The sequence below is a fragment of the Silurus meridionalis genome, chromosome 15, assembly GCF_014805685.1.
Source record: "Silurus meridionalis isolate SWU-2019-XX chromosome 15, ASM1480568v1, whole genome shotgun sequence".
NCBI lineage: Eukaryota > Metazoa > Chordata > Actinopteri > Siluriformes > Siluridae > Silurus > Silurus meridionalis.
The window spans coordinates 19625522-19642687 of record NC_060898.1 but is presented as its reverse complement, the minus strand read 5'-3'; the positions used below and the strand labels follow the sequence as shown (position 1 = coordinate 19642687).

Sequence of the window (17166 nt, the reverse complement as noted above, 5' to 3'; positions counted from 1 at the left end):
CAGCAACACACACTCTCTGGACAGAGTCCTACAATTTGTGGTTGCCTCTTTCAATTCCGTGGACCATTTGCTCTGAGGTAGGAGATGGAGACAGGCGTGAGAGTCTCAGTGTGAGTGTCTACATGCATGAATGTTTATTAGGTGAAATGGTTTTGTGGTGATTTTACAATCTCTGAAGTGTTCGCTCCCCTTGTAGATTGTAACAGTCATGCCGTGTATGAAATTTGCTTGTTACTGTGCAAGTCTTTCCGTTGTAACCGTGCATGTGTTCCGTCCAGTTGTGTACTTTATAAGCTGTGCATCAGAGTTGGTCATGCATGGTCATGCAGCTGCAAGGGTGAACATGCTGCTTTTGGTGTTGCAATTACAACACTTTTGTTACAAACTTGTGCAGACGTGAATTTAGAAGGATAACTCGTCAATGTAGCTGTAAAGCATGATCTGATGAGATTTCAATCGAGATATTAGGATATCACTTGGGTTAATGTAATGGGATGTGTGCATTACAGTGATGTGTATGTACTTGTTTCTGTACAGTGCTGTTCTGGTTTTAGTGTTGATCTTGCAGCTGTAGAGTCAGCAGCAACTCCTGCTATCTGAATTAGCTCAAGCCTATTAAACTGTCACACAAATGTGTTTCTCCACCCCCCGGGATCTAGACCTTCACACACTCACACACACACACACACAAACACATTCACCCAGCCAGACCACCACACACCATTCTCAGTATCATCCTTCGGGGTATAGGCTTACCACTTGAATCTTCACCCCCTCCATAAAATCCAATTACAACTTGTGGGTGGTCAGATCATTTATTTGTGCAACATTAGTAATATCAACATCATCACTCAAGCGAGATACTCTGTGCCTGAGTGACAGACCATCACATTAACCCTGAGCTTATTTCCTTTATAGACCTCCAGAGTTGTTAAGTTGTTAAAATGCTATTCCCATTCTTAGCGCTTTGGTTGATTGTTTATGCAGCACTGACGTGACTTTTCCGTCACTGCATGATCGATTAACTTTGCATGTCTCTTCTGTCTCACTCCAAAGCTGCTAAAATATATTTTTTTCCATGGAATGGTTCATCGTTCCCAATGGCTTCTGGGGAAAAAGGCATATGGTTCATAAGTTGACCCAACACAGGTGCAACTGCGATTATTCCTGTGCAATGCTGTTCCAAAACATGAATGTCTAAAGAGGTGCCAAACACACCCTGTACTATTGTTCAACAAATGAAAAGACAAAAATACGCTGCATTATTGCCAGTCATGCATGAGCTGGGATACAAGATGGGATTATAGAATAATTGGTTTCCAGTGTATTTCATGATAATGTTTTACAACTTCATGCCACTGTTTTATGTACAGACAAAACTAGGTGTATTTTGAGTATGTGATCATAATTGAGGACATTTCTTTACTTCTTTGTATTTAGTGTCTCCAAGGTCTGACTGTGAGGATTTTCCTGCTAGTTACGGCTCACGAAACTCCATCCTTAGTCACAAATCCAGCTGGAGAAAGCAGCAAAGAAAAAACAGAAGAGAGAGGTACAAATAATATTCCAGCTTTTTCAACATAACCTCTATTGGATGTGGAAAAAGAAAAAAAAACCTATTAACACAAATAATGTGGTTTTAATAAAAGTCGTATTCAATCGATATCTAACAGATTATAAATAAAGGTATTGGGATTATCATAATTTTCCAAATGTGTTATAAATTTTTTATTACTAATTTTTTTTTTTTTTTTTTTTAAGTGATCATGTACAATTTTTAACATGTTTCCATTTGATGCATTATTTTATTTAGCCAATGGCTAGTTTTCATCCGTGGTCCCTTGGAGTGCAACTACAAATTATTTTATTTGAAACATTGGTCACATACTTATGGGTTGAATGACATCACAGTTTTGCATAATTTACATATCAATTAATAAAAGAGTTTTAATAAAATGCATGTTCCATGTCAATCTTTTTCAACCACTCTATCAGATGACTTCCAATAAACTTCCATATAACCAATGTAACGTTACCAAATAAGCCAAACTTACCACAATATGCATGATTAAATGACTGTATATGGATTTTATGCCTTCAAGTGATGCAGTGGAAACACCCCCTGTTTTATACGAGTCTATACTTACTCCAGCATACTGAAAAATATTTGCTCATCAAGTTCCACAGTGCAGTCTAGTGGCTTATTCATATTCAGAAGTACACAGACAGTGATAGCATTGCATTGTGCAGTATGAGAAAATCATTGCAAAATGAAAGAATTTATGGCTGATAAGCTTAAATGGAATCTTTAAACTAAAGTATAATCAAATTTCAGTTGATATATAGTATATATCAATGGCTGGATGAGAGAGGAGACCTTTGAGGTTTGTCATGAGTAATTTTAAAGTCTAAATCAAAATGTAAGAAGTAAAAAGTTACCTTTATTTACTGTATTTGTACTTTTTAAATTTAATTGTATTTATTTATGAGTATAGTATTTAATAGAGCATAAATGCATTAAGATAAAACAGGTATAGTAACAATGTACAAATACTCATTAGACTAAATAGAAAACAATGGTTTATAGTTTTGTTAAAACCATATAAACGCGTATGAAGAGACATAATAAAATAAAAATAGACGACAGTGCATGTGGAAGGCTAAATTTCCTCCTTTAGTAATTTTTTGAAAACTCTGGATCCGTGTGAGTATGAACTCTGAGGTTTTGTCTTTTCTACGACCCATCTTTGTCCATCAATGATGTACTCAAATAAGTCAATTTCTAGATGACTCTGCTCTCCTGAAGTAAATTACTTCTATTGAGTTTGAAATAAAAAAAAACCATTTGCAAGCTAATTGAACTATCAGTCATTGTTGAATGACTAATCTGATGATATAACTAAAAAAGAAATCACAAGAGATCACACTGTTAGTGATTTACATTTAATGTATGATGTTGCCTTCTTCTCAGGCTTGGTACAGACAGGAGCAGCACTGGCAGCAGAGAAAGAAAGCAGGTGACCTCGGGTCTTAACAGAAGAACAGCCATGCGCTGCACCACACTGCTGTGCATCCTGGCAGGTGTGCTGGCCTACCTGGTCATGGGAGCACTGGTGTTTCACTACTTAGAAACCCCGTATGAGGAAGGAGTCCACATCAAGCTTCTGGATACCAGGCGGGAATTCCTGGACAATTATACTTGTGTGAGCCCTGATATGCTCCAAGCACTGATAGAGGTACAGAAATCAGAATATGCAGTTGTTTCATTAAAAATTAAGTGGATAAATTAATGTTGAACTAATTGATCCAAGTGTGTCCACTGTTCTTTTATGTCTCAAAGAGTAAACCTCAAAAATACATTTTAGTCAGAGTTGTTTGAACATTTTTGCATATCTATATTGTCAGATGTTATTATAGGTATATAAAACTTCGAAAAAATTATCAAAATTTAACACAACTTAATATGAAACAAATGAAGTAGTATTTGTCTTTTATGTTACAATTGCGAACACAGATTACACAATTATATTAATGCACACATTTCATGTAATCTTTCCGGATTTTATTAACAGTAAATCTCTTCTGCATGTCACTGCTCTTCCATGCAATGAAACATGAAAGACAAAATTGAAAGACATTGTCTTGTCCCATTATGCATAATGCAAATATATGCTCTGCAAGATGGCAGGGCGATGACATAATAAAAGTATATTTTCATTCACCAATTTGCTGATTTTGCTTCCCAACAAACAGGAGAATTTCATTACAGAAAAACACTTTAAGAGGCAACTGTCCAAATCAAGAAGCAGCCAGAAAGCCATGCCCAAACTTCAAAAAGCAGTAAAATGTATCTGGCTCTTAGCAACAAATCCAGTTCAAATAAATAGAAATCTTCATGTGCTTGTTTATACAGTAAAATGAAGGTTGTAAACTCAACTCCCAGCCATACCAAGCTGTAACTCTTGGATATACTCAATATACATAAAAATTATATACTGTATATTTATAATATGTACACATAGTATGCATAAGCATACACAAAAGCATAGACATTAACATACAATAAAGTACAGTAAAAGTGTACAGGAGGCCATTTTTGTGACATTTTAACTCAAATCTAAAACCTATTTTCTGAGAAAATAATAATAATAATAATAATAATAATAATAATAATAATAAATCTAAAAAAGAAGACAAAAAAAGAATAATTTCATAATTATATAATTTCAAATACACTTAGCTGCCCAATTACAAATTACACCTAGTGGTTAAGGTTCTGGGTTACTGACTGAAAGGTCTGTGCTCCAGGGATGCTGTATCATGGCTCTGACCCCAGCTTCCTAATATCGCTGAGAAATGCGAAGAAAGAATTTCACTGTGCTGTAATGTACATGTGACAAGTAAAAAAACCCAACCCGTTTTTTATTTTTATTTTTTATATATCAACTATAAATATTAGCATATGTATTGTGGATATAAAATTTAGGTCAGTAGAAACACTGCTGACCACATACAGTATTATTTATTATCAGGTGCAAAAGAATATGGACGATAAGATAAGATAAGATAAGATAAGATAAGATAAGATAAGATAAGATAAGATAAGATAAGATAAGATAAGATAGGATATACCTTTATTCGTCCCACAGTGGGAACATTTCTCTGTTACAGCAGCAAAGAAAAAATAAATGCAAATATACAAAAGAATAGACACATACTATAGTATACAGTATATACACAACACAATGTATAAATACAAATAGGGGGCTAGTAATTGGTTACGCACATATTGCAGGTAATTACTAGTGGTAAACAATAAACATAAATGCAAGGTGGCTGCTCAACCATAATGTGCAGAGCTGAAGGAATTACTTGGTGTTATGTTTAGTTTAGATTGGCTGTCAACTCTCATTGTTACACTAATGACATTTGACCTAAGTTAATTAGAGAAAAAAATAAACCTGATGGCTGGTGATATTTTCATTGCCACAATTTCAGCCCATGGATACCCGATGACGCCTTATACACAGTAATCTGATCAAGCGGAAGGAATGCCAGGATGGTGTGTACTCGGTTGCTGTCTAAACATGCCAGCCGTCTAAACTATTATTCTTTATGCCTCTGCAGAAGGTTACAGATGCCATTGGGGCTGGGGTCGACCCAAAGAACAATGACACGTTCAGCAGCAGCTGGGACCTTGCCAGCGCTTTCTTCTTCTCTGGCACTATCATTACCACCATTGGTATGGCATTTCCACAATGCTGCATGAGCCCTGTTCCCTTTTAACTGCCAACCATTGGCCTGCATTGTATGGATTGTTCACCTTCCAAGTTCTCTATAAATATCAGGGCCTCGAATCACATAGCGTTTTCCTGTGGGCTCCAGGTTATGGGAACATCTCCCCAAAGACACAGTGGGGTCAGCTGTTCTGTATCTGCTACGCCCTGGTGGGGATCCCTATGTTTGGGTTCTTGCTTGCTGGAGTGGGGGACCATTTAGGAACTGGGCTGAGGAATGCTATTGCCAAGATTGAGATGCTCTTCCTGGTGAGAGACTGAGATGATTATGATAATGAGGATGCAATTGCATCAATAATCAGTGACCAAATTACCCTTTACACTGGCACATATTTCATTAGATACTTTATTAATTTTCTGGCTACCATAAATACATTCATATTCATACTTTTTTCTTTTTAATTATCTTGTACATTTTCTTCTGTTCTGATGCTGACAGAAGTGGAAAGTGAGTGCAACTATTGTTCGCATCATCACCGCTGTGCTGTCCATCCTGCTGGGCTGCGTACTCTTTGTCTTTGTGCCCACTCTAATCTTCCAGGAAATCGAGAGCTGGTCTTTGCTTGAATCCGCCTACTTTGTAGTCATCACGCTCACCACTGTGGGTTTTGGGGACTATGTGGCAGGTATAGTTCAGTTTCCATTGTGTTTTTATTAGTTGGAACATGTTTCGTACATTTCAATTAATTAGAAATGTTAATGTAGTGTAAAAGATTCCTGCTCAAGGTTCCAACAAAACAAAAACAAAGATACATAAGAAGCAGGTTAGGTCATTTACACTGCAAAAAGATGTCTTCGGTGGAAAATGTTCTATACTGTCAAACATATGAAGTATTTCCTATTATAAGATTACAGTGAACCAGATATTAGACCATTAAAGACCATTAAATTAAAGACCATTAAACTCATTTCTAGACATTATCACTCATTTGATAAATCATTTTGCTTCTTTATATATATATATATATATATATATATATATATATATATATATATATATATATATATATATAAAATATTCAGCTATTATGTGTTTGTTGAGTGGAAGCAGCCACTGTTTCTTTCTTGAAGTAGTCGTTCTCTAAATTCTGGCAGCAAGCAGGACAGATAATGGCAGGGCTGTCAGGGGTTGCTTTAAAAAAAATTGCCTGCCGCTCCCAAGATATATTGTTTAAGTGCAAGTGCATACAGTATTTCTATTACATCCACTATTGATACAGTTTATTGTAAAGATTGGCAAAGGGAAAGGGGGATTATGGAATGAAACATGTCTGTATATCATAAACCTGTTTATATGGTGTCCTTATTATTTACACAAATGCCAAGAAAAAAAAGGGAAATGTGTTTTTCTTTTCCCAAATTTGTGTAGCTAAATTCAGATATTTTGTGCAGTTTTTGGGTAGTGGTTTAGCTGGATATTTTGCTGAAACCTAGCAACCCTGGCTAAAACAGCCCAGAATGAGCTGGTAGACTTGCGTTCTGGTTCAGTGTCTGTTGTCAATACTCAGCTGCTTTTTCTCAGTTGCCTATAGAATAGGTAAAAATTTATTTTCAATGTGGTCCCACCTCTCCAAAAGATCTCTCTGTTGGCTTCATGTCTGGCTTTAACTTTTTTGTGATCAGCTGTTATTATATTTATTCTGGTATAAGTCATGTTATTACTGTTAACCTCTTATGTAGGTGATGGAGGGGCTGAAGGCACAGACCACTGGTATAAACCTCTGGTGTGGTTTTGGATCCTACTTGGATTGGCTTATTTTGCTTCCATTCTCACCATGATTGGCAACTGGCTACGAGTCCTGTCTAGAAAGACCCGTGCTGAGGTAAGTTGCAGATGAAACTAGTATTGTGTACGGATGCTATTAAGTTTATTCCTCATCTTACTAAGAACAATGCACGACGGTAAATTGAACCAACTGGAATTCTTGCCACAGTTAAAATCACTGTCCAGATCTGCTTTGTATAAGTATTCAGCTCGCTGAACATTTCTACATTTATTAGTTGCGTCCTGGAACACATTAACTCTAACTTAATGTTAAAGTGTATTTTGAAAAAATATAGTGTCAATATAGTATGCTAAATTTACTATTTTATTAGGGGTGTAACAGTACACGTACTCGTACCACACTTTTTTAGTACAAAGCTTTCGGTTCGGTACGCATGCACCAAATGCAGTTCTATTTACCTGCAGAACATAGTTATAATCTGAATTCCCATAGGATGTTTTAAGTGGCGGACCGCAAGTTGGTTTAGTCTCCGCTTTGCACTTTGAGCACATCTGTATTACCTGAATTAAATGAGGTCTAACAAATGTAAACTATTTAATAAAAAAATTGTTTCTATTTATTTTATTGTTTTGCATTTCTTTCCCCTAAATGTACCGAAATTTAACCAAACCGTGACTTAAAATCCGAGGTACGTACCGAACCATGAATTTTGTGTACCATTACACCCCTATATTTTAATATATATAGCAAAAAAAAAAAATATATATATATATATATATATATATATATATATATATATATATATATATATCAAAGTCAAAAAGACTTTGCTGTAAATGGGGTTGCTTTACTGACTAATCCCCTCTCTACCTGATCTCTGATGAGTTTTGGATGTTGGCCATCTAAGAGCAGTTTTATAATAATAAATTTAATGGTTTAATATATTGTTTATAACCAAACCTGATTGATTTCTTGGTCCTAGATTTGTGTTTGTGCTTCATTTGTATACTAAGAGCACTTTTATAGCACACAGATGGACTCCGTTCAACTAATTATGGGACATTTAATGGTGATCGGTTTCAACTGAATTCAATTAGGGCTTCTAAGTCCATGGGGTAAATACTTATACAAGTACAAATATGTTTTCATTAGTAAACTATTTAGATTTTCTCAGTCTCTAAATGATGATTTAATCCTAATTAAATAAACCCAATTGAATCCAGGTTGATTAGTTCAATGGGTGTGAAATACTATGAAAGACTTGCCTAAATCTGTAAAACATAGATTCTTTAATATAAGTTCATATATATTTCAAATATAATTTAATGGAAATAAATAAATAAAAATTTCACTCAATGACACTCTTCAACTTTCCTTTTATGGTACATATTGTAGATTATTGATCATACGTACCTCGAAGGAAGTTAACCACTCACTTTGGACTGCGTCCAGATCAATTTGTCTCCAAACCTTGTCTTGCCTGGTGCTTTATTATCTATTCTTTTATTGTTTTTATAGAATAAAAACTCTCTAAATCTGTTTCTATTTTGCAGATGGAAGGTCTAAGAGCCCATGCCACTGACTGGACGCAGAACATCCAGAACATGTCTGTCGACTTCCGCATCTCTGGCAAACTGGACGACCCATTTAAGCGTAGACGGAGAAAGCGTCGCCATGGTCACCGCAGTCAGGGAAACAGCCAAAGTGCTCATGGCAATGTCGGTCAAGGAGAAAACAGGAGACGAGACGACGACTATTATGACGACCAATCTGAATCTGGATCTGGATCCTCATACTCATATACATCCAATGAATCAGACTCGGATTCTGAGGCAAGCTCAGAATCAACCCAGACAGAAAAGGTGCCAGACGTGGTTGTGAGGAAAGAAATAACAGACCCCACATTCTCACAGCCATTGGATTACTTTGGAGAAAATTTAGCTTATATTGATGAGTCCTCAGATGCTGTTAGCGGCAAACTTCACCTGGACCCGCTCCTGGACAGGCCCGAATCTAAAACAGCTGCACTTCACAGGGCTAAGAGGAGACGTCCCAGGAGACCGGCAGGAAAAAAAACACCCAAAACTAGCCCAACCAAACAGCAGCACATGGCACCCAATGGAGGAATTCTAATAACACCACCCAATAACACCCCACCTGCTTCACCAGACCATTAACTAGTGGTCATCCATTGTGAGGGAAAGGTGCTCCCTCAGAAGTGCATTTTAGGGACCGTTGGATACACTGGTTTACACTTTTCCTGTTGTCAATGTGTTTGTGCCTGATTTAAGTAAAATATTTTCTGATGACACAAGGTGGGAACTTAGCCATCACCCATGCATAGACTTCAAAGCTCTTAGCTCCATCTGCTGGCTGTTTTTGGTGCTGGATTGCCTTTGTGATACACATTCAGTGTATTCAGCTCTTGTCTCAGTGGCCTTTAACCTGCTTTAATGCTCTTTACAATTTCTCAATTAAACTGTGCACTGTAATGCACATTCTCTGCTGTTACATTCTGATGCCTATTACTGACCCAGGAGTTTTAGTCCTTGTGCCTTTTGGTGCCTCACGCTTTTTTTTTCCATATGATAATTTTTTAAAACTCACCCGGATGTAAAGATGACCACACTTATCAGTGATTACATTTTGGAACTAAAATAAAGCTAAATTTTATCTGACAGAAAGACGGTTTGTATATAAGATAAGAAGGTTATTGATTTTTTGCCATTTCTCCTCGGTAGATCAGTGATTAAGGCCCTGGGTTACTGATTGGAAGGTCAGGGGTTCAAGCTACGGTATCACCAAGCTGCCAACCTTGGGGCCCTTGAGCAAGGCCCTTAACCCTCTGTGCTCCAGGAGCGCTGTATCATGGCTGACCTTGCACTCTGACACCTGCTTCCAAACATTGCTGGGATATGGGAAGAACTTTTTTTTTACTGTGCTGTAATGTACATGTGACAAGTAAAAAAATGTCTTTCTTTTATTTATTTCTTTTCTAAACGCAAAGTTTCTGCTTTTATTATCTAGTAACTTCAGTTAATTTGCTAAATTCAATATGTCTACATTTATGCATTGACGACTCCTGAAATGTTTTTAAAAAATCCAACTATCAGTAAAAACAGGATAAATGAATAATTTGACCATCTTAAGAAGCAAACATCATTGATAAAAATGTAAACGCGGTAAAGGAAACTAGAGTTCACGTTCACGTGATTGAGCGGTCTTACCCAAATAAAAAACAGTACAATCCTATAGGATGCCAAAGGACATTAAAGGAAAGCTGTCAAAGGAGGACACCAGGGAAAACAATGCTAAACCTCAATCAAACCTCTTCTGTAGATGGATATGCTTTGCAAACTTTGGAGTACATGCACAAACTGCAAATATCACACCAACAGTAACCCCTCATCTCATCTCAGCATGGCAAGCCAAATTTCAGAGACATTGTACAAAGGCTGACCCTGAGCATTGTCTGCAGCTAGGAAATACAAAGATAAAAAAAAGATGTCTGTATAAAATGTGTATATGCATTATGACATGCATTTCTGACAAGCTGTGCAAGCTATAGAAGCAAAAAAGGATTTGAAGCAGCGTGATTAATTTGACCTTGGCACCGTTAACATCTTGATTCAGTCTCATCAGTAAGTATTGATTCATTTTAAAGAATTAGAGGTGTACATCCATCTACTTACTGTAATATGTTATGGGATCTATAGTCAGGTCTACTGGGCATTCTGTGGTGAATAATTGACATGAACAGCTTTAAAAGAGAGATTTTCTAAGGGGATGTTTATCTATCCTTTTGTAAGGAGTCTCCAATGTGAGAGAACTGTAACATTTAGAGGAAAAGCTACAGCTTATGTTATATAACGAAACTTCCGGATAAAGGGCTTCTCTATAGCAGGACAAATTTAATTTGTATGTCTTGTTTACATTTATTTTTTTAATAAATTATTAATTTAAATAATAATTTAATTAACTATTAACTGTTGAAAGTGAATGTTAGAACTCGAGTTATACAGTTATGTTTCCCAACATTATAGAAATATAAACGCATACAACGTACAATGTGTCAACCTAACAAAATAATGTTAGTCCTGGCAAATTCCCCTTGTGTAAGTCAAATTAAAACACCCGCTGTTATAGCAAAATAATCCACTTTAGCCTGGCATCGCATCTCAACACGCTGGTATCGATTATTCTCCTCCAACTGAACACACAAGTGTGTTTTATTCCTTATCAATATTTGACTTACAGATATGACAGTATCCATTAGATCATATAAGGAGCCATGTATGAAGAAAGCCGTATAAATCCATGATCATTTACCTCAAAAGAAATCATCTAAATCTTTATTTATTCACTGAACTAATTATTCACTTATTGATATTTCATTAATTTAATTAAATCAAGTGATTTACTTTTATTTGTTTATGATTTTCAAAGTATTATTCAACTCGAAAATATGTGCTTCCAGTATATACTCATTACAGATCAACCTTGTTGAGAATGTTGCCTTTTGACTCAGGATGCTTGGATCCTGCTCTGGTTAGTATAGATAGTTTCAATAGAGGATCTCGTGCTAGACCACTGGTTTGAAGGAGAATGCACTTTATCATCTCTAAACAGCATGGTTTTACATGAAAAATAAATAATGCAATCCATAATGCATGACAGAAATGTAGGTTTGGATGTTCGGGTTGTTGGTGTCTGTCTTACGGAAGTTGCTGTGTCTGATCGATTAAAAAAAAATTCATATCATTTTTCATCAGAAACTGAAGACCTGCAGAACAATCGTATTTCCTGTAATAAAATGTTTGCCCTCAACACATTTTTGTGTTTGTAGTGGTCATCATTTGGACTGTTTTTTGCAGCTGATACAGATGTTGTGGTTGCTCTATGTGTATGTGAGGTGGGAGGTTTTTTGTGTGTGTGTGTGTGTGTGTGTGTGTGTGTGTGTGTGTGTGTGTGTGTGTGTGCATGTGCAGAAGCTTAAGTTGAATAGCCTTGTGATAAACACGGCCTGACACATCTACAGATACCTGCTGTTTTTCTTCTGCTTCTGCTCAAGCCAGACTATCACCTATTCACACTGTGCATCTGCACTGAATCAGTGATTCCCTTCTCTCCTGCAGCTCAACTCACCTTTTATTTAGTTTCCTCTCTTTTCTTGTCCTTTCTTTTTCTTTCTAGCTGGCTGATCTAAGTTTAAAGTGAAACAAAAGCAAACAGATCAATGATTCCCTCCTGTCATCTACAAAATAATTCCTACAATTTGCAGTACGTCTGAAAGTACCTACAGATCTTTGTAGCATACTGTGCTTCGTTTTGAGCACCAGAACAAAATTCGACTATATTTTCGATGTGTTGTACCACGATCATCAGGAATTGATGAGCACTCCTGCTTCAGCACAAAGATACTTGATACAGTTGAAACATCAGGACTGTGCAGACCAAAGGAAGCAATACAAAATCTATTTTATGTCCAATAACAATATGATAACAATATCAAGCTAAAAAAAATACTTCATAAATTTTAGGTAATAATACTGAAAGTATAGTTTTTTGGATGCTAAAATGTATTTTGTATTCTTTTATTCATTTTATTTGAGCATATTTTCCTTTGTTACAATTTTACAGACTTGTTTTTCTTTGTTTTTTTTTTGTTGGTTTTTTTTTTTTACTTTTTTTGTGATGTAGACCTAAATAATATGACACGTATTGTAGATGTATTGTGAGTTGTAGCATAAATACACTTCTGTGATATGGTGTCTTATCATGCTGCATCCAATAAAATGTGGGTTTAGCCATTCACACATTCTTTAATGGGAATCAAAAGTGTGCCGAAAAAACTTTTCCCACACCAACGCACTGCTATTACTGGCTTTTGCACCAAACAGGATGAGTCCATGGATTTAAATTTTTGCTTTAGCAAAATTTTGATGTTAAATCATGGTTGTGTCTGATTAAGCAACTTTTTCTACTCCACAAATCTTCTGTTCTGATGGTTCTGTGCTCACAGAAAAAACATTACTCTTTTTTTTTTTTTTTTTCCCCATCCCACACTCCTCCTTTTTGGAAATATAAGGACAGTGAGGACATTATTATAACAAAATATAGCAAATCAATAGCACATACAATATTTATGAGTTATACTGTACTATTTTTTGGACTATAAAAACAGTCATGTAAGAAAAACTAAACAAAACAAAAAGAACAGAACAGAAGTAAAAAAAAAAAAATTATAGTGAGAAAAAAATTGGTAAGAAAATATTTTAGAATTCTGTAAGTTTACAGAGCAAGGTTTGGCCAGAAAAGAGGAATGTGTCATAGGTGATCATGAGTTCATGTATGTGTAAATAGAGCTTTCTTTGAAGTGTTTTATGTTGCCGGTTATGCATAAATTAGCATCCGTTTAAAACATTGGTTTGTTTGATATGTCTTATGCAAAGCAAGCGTTTAAAGCTTTTATCCTCTGGTATCTGTTGTATGATAGTAGAGAGATGGTTGATGTGTAGGAATTGCCATTTGAGCAAATTGGCCTGAAACTGTGGAAAAAAGGGATAAATATGTGTAGAAATAGGGTGTGTATAAAAATTAACAGGCAACAGATAAAACAGCCATTATTTTTAAGCTTTGGTGTAAATGAGATTGAGATAGGACGTGTCTTTTCCCAGTAGAGCTTGTTTATGGACATGTTTATGGCCAAGCTGCTCATGATTTACACCACACAAAAAAGGATTACATTAGATGAAGGATAAAGGATCCACAAATGAAACTTCATTTGTCATTTGCACTTCTAAAGCCATGAGAGACCACCAGCAGGCAGGCGAGATCACACCATCAACCATTACCTGCAATGTGGGATACAGATGATGTAATTGCACCATGCTTTGCATCAGAGCACAATCTTACATAACACTATCCAAAAGTGTGTCTGTGAGAGAACTCTTACAAAACTGGCTTATCTGTAGCTGAAATCTTGCCACTGAATGATTTAGAAATCACTATATAAAACAAAACATGATATAGGTTTAGTTGTATAGAAATGTCCCACTGCTCTTGTTGAATTCTTGTGGAGCATAAAGAATTACATGCTGCTCCTGAGTGGCCACAAATAAAAGGGCCTGACATTTAAAGAAGTCGTTTGTCATTTTTAGAGTCCTCCACTGCCTACAAGGCAAATTGCAATTAACAAACTCTGACACGCTTTTCTTTGTTCCACAAACCATCCTATTTTTCTTTTTCTGAAATTACATATGTCTCATAAATTACTTATTTTAAGGGAAACGTTGTATAGCTAAGATATAGTTCTCTGATTGGAGACAAAGCCTATTTCTGGACTAGAATATGATAAAAAAAAATCCATAAAGAAGAAAAAAAAAAATGGAGAAGCCGTATTACTAATTAAATGCAAGTCATTATTTTGTTTATATTTAAATGTATATCATTATGTTATATCAATTAGAAAAAAACAGTGAATTATTGGGTGCATTCATTTTCAAGGTGATGTTTAATGCAGACTTAAACTTTGCAAAGGACATTTCAGTAACTCTGCTGTCACATTTGACCTCTACTAATCGCTACACCGAGGAACATGGCCGCTATTCTGCTCCACTCTGCCTGCGTGATCATGCTCTCTCCACTCTTTCTCATACAGCAAGCTGTCCAAATGTAAAGGAATTTGGAAAATGAGTATTAGTTACATATTATTGCTAATAATATGTGTGCCTGTCTCTATGTGTGCCTGGGTGTGTGTTGGCATCTGCTTGAATTGCTAAACTCGAGCCTATCCAAGACTCTTAAAAATGCATGTGTGCTTTACAAAGTGGCACAATAAGTATAATAAGAAGTAGAAGAAGTAGTAGGAATTATTATAAAGTATATATAATATATTGAATATACATCATATTTGGTCCCGAAGTGGTCTTTTTGATAAGGCCAGGATTTCCATAGTTTATAATTCAGATCAGGTTTTATTTATGAAGGACACAAGTACAGCAGGAAGTTCCTTAAACACGGTTAAGTTTAATGGATATTTAAGTTGATTTAAAAAAATTTGTATAGAAGCATGTGATTAGTGTCATTTCTGCATTCTTCCCTGCTCAGTTTTTTGTTGCTGTTGTTGCGGTTTTAAATTAGGTCAATATTTATCAGTATTTATTTATATACTTCACTAATTAGAAAAAAAAAAATCCATTCTGGAGACGTCTGCATACAAACACGACTAGCCCACATGCATTAGTGTCTCAGCTGTCTCAGCCTCTCAAACGTGTGACCTTGTGCTCAAGGACGATTGGGGGATTGACGTCACCATTGCACTCTTCCAATGGGACATGTTTGACCGCTAGAGGGCGCCACGTTGTAGCCTGAAATATATACTGCGCTTCTGTATCCTAGTCTTTACCTTCAGTCTATTTATAGCCTGGGAATTATTGATGACTGGCGCGATTTGCTGACGACTGTATAACAAAGGACTACGAAGACATAACAAGGACGACACAACGTCATATAAAGTGTGATTTAAAAAAACAGTCTGCTTTGAGTTACAATAGTACAGTACAGGATAAGGTTATGAATAGTTATTGTGAATTCACAAGGTTGCATAAATAATTGGCTTTAATATAAATATAAAGCTGTTGTGATGTTGTGTAAGTCACTCGTGCATGCACAGACACCATGCAAGAGTTTGTCTGGGAAGATGCCTGCATGAATTGTGTATTATGCACGTGTTATACTGGGTGTTATAGCAGGCCACAGGAGACAAAACGAGGAGGAAATTGGATAGTGAAGCCTACTACAGCCAGACTTCCCGTTTTGTATAGACCACATGCGTGACTATTATTTTTGTGCGTGTAGTCGCACCTGTCATGGGGTCATGACCTCAAGCAGGAGATTTCGGTATGCAGGACTAATGCATGAGCTCCTTACAGCAAAGTCACAACAACTGACATAGCACTTCAAAAAGAACCTTCATTTTATATATATATATATATATATATATATATATATATATATATATATATATATATATATGTGTGTGTGTGTGTGTGTGTGTGTGTGTGTGTGTGTGTGTGTGTGTGTGTAAAGTAAGTATATAAAGGTATCTCTTGTCGTGACATGGATTTTAATGCTCTATGTGGACATAATGCAGTAGTACAGACAGAGTACTTCCGCTCAAATGCAGTGTGTAGCCTCTGCGGCGTCGGGGAATGAATGACCTTGAATTCAAGGTCGCTTGAAGATTCTCAATGACACCGGGAACGCAGCGTTCCTCCCGTGTAGGATCTGTGGAGCTCTTTTCCTTCTGTACACCTGCAAAAGCTCAGAGATGACTCATCTTCCTTCATTTATTATGTTATGCTTTACATGGGTACAATGGTAATTTTTTGTCTTCCATCAAACCCGCATGATCACTGAGATCCTTTTTCCTCCCCAGGGCGCAGATGCACGCGCCCAGGTTTCCGGTTCGAGTTACGTCCCGGTGTGCTGGTTTCAGGCTGGTTTCAAGCTGAGTTCTGGGTAGTGAGGAGTGTGTTTAAGATCTGCTGAGGCTTTAGTCGAGCCAGCTGACCGGGGGAAGGCCGCAGAGCTGCTTCAGTGTCACGAGACCACGAATTTTCCATGCCATCTAAAGCCATGCGGGATTTACAACCAGGGCCGAACACATTCTGCCGCATTACACCACCACCACCACCTCCTCTTAACCCTCCAAAGCATGCATCACACACATTTAGTCTGTAATAATTGTCTTATAATGCCACAAAAATAATGCAATCTGTGTTGACCTCAAGCAACGCATACAACCATGAACCGCAATTTGCGCACAATTGTGCAACCTGTAACATTTTGCAACATCAGATAAACATTGTTTGTGATAAGTGATATTTTGTAAGCCATGTATCTTTATACACACACACACACACACACACACACATCCTGCCAGTTACTTCGTCGTATCCATGATTAAATTAAACAGGCTTCTCAAGATCTCAATGATCTACTGAAGATCTACTTCAAATTTGTATTTGATAAAAGCCTGAAAATAGAAACATCCTAGTTAAACAGCAAGAAATGAAAAAAATCTGGAAGATCTAAAGCATGTTAACTCGTGAGTCACAGACTCCATGAGCTGCATACCG

The 17166-nt window shown here is 36.5% G+C and overlaps 1 protein-coding gene across 2 annotated transcripts; it reads left to right on the top strand.

The window, feature by feature from the left end:
* On the top strand, positions 1-9804 carry LOC124398101 (potassium channel subfamily K member 4). Of its 2 annotated transcripts, none has more exons than XM_046868123.1 (8): positions 1-110; positions 1441-1552; positions 2972-3236; positions 5131-5242; positions 5386-5546; positions 5737-5923; positions 6978-7120; positions 8578-9804. In XM_046868123.1, the coding sequence occupies exons 3-8, from the start codon at positions 3048-3050 to the stop codon at positions 9199-9201; spliced, it is 1416 nt and encodes a 471-aa protein (XP_046724079.1). In that variant the 5' UTR covers positions 1-110; positions 1441-1552; positions 2972-3047; the 3' UTR covers positions 9202-9804. The 2 variants fall into 2 exon arrangements, with proteins under 2 accessions (XP_046724079.1, XP_046724077.1); XM_046868121.1 differs by having other exon boundaries at positions 5128-5242.
* The last annotated feature ends 7362 nt before the right edge of the window (positions 9805-17166 follow it).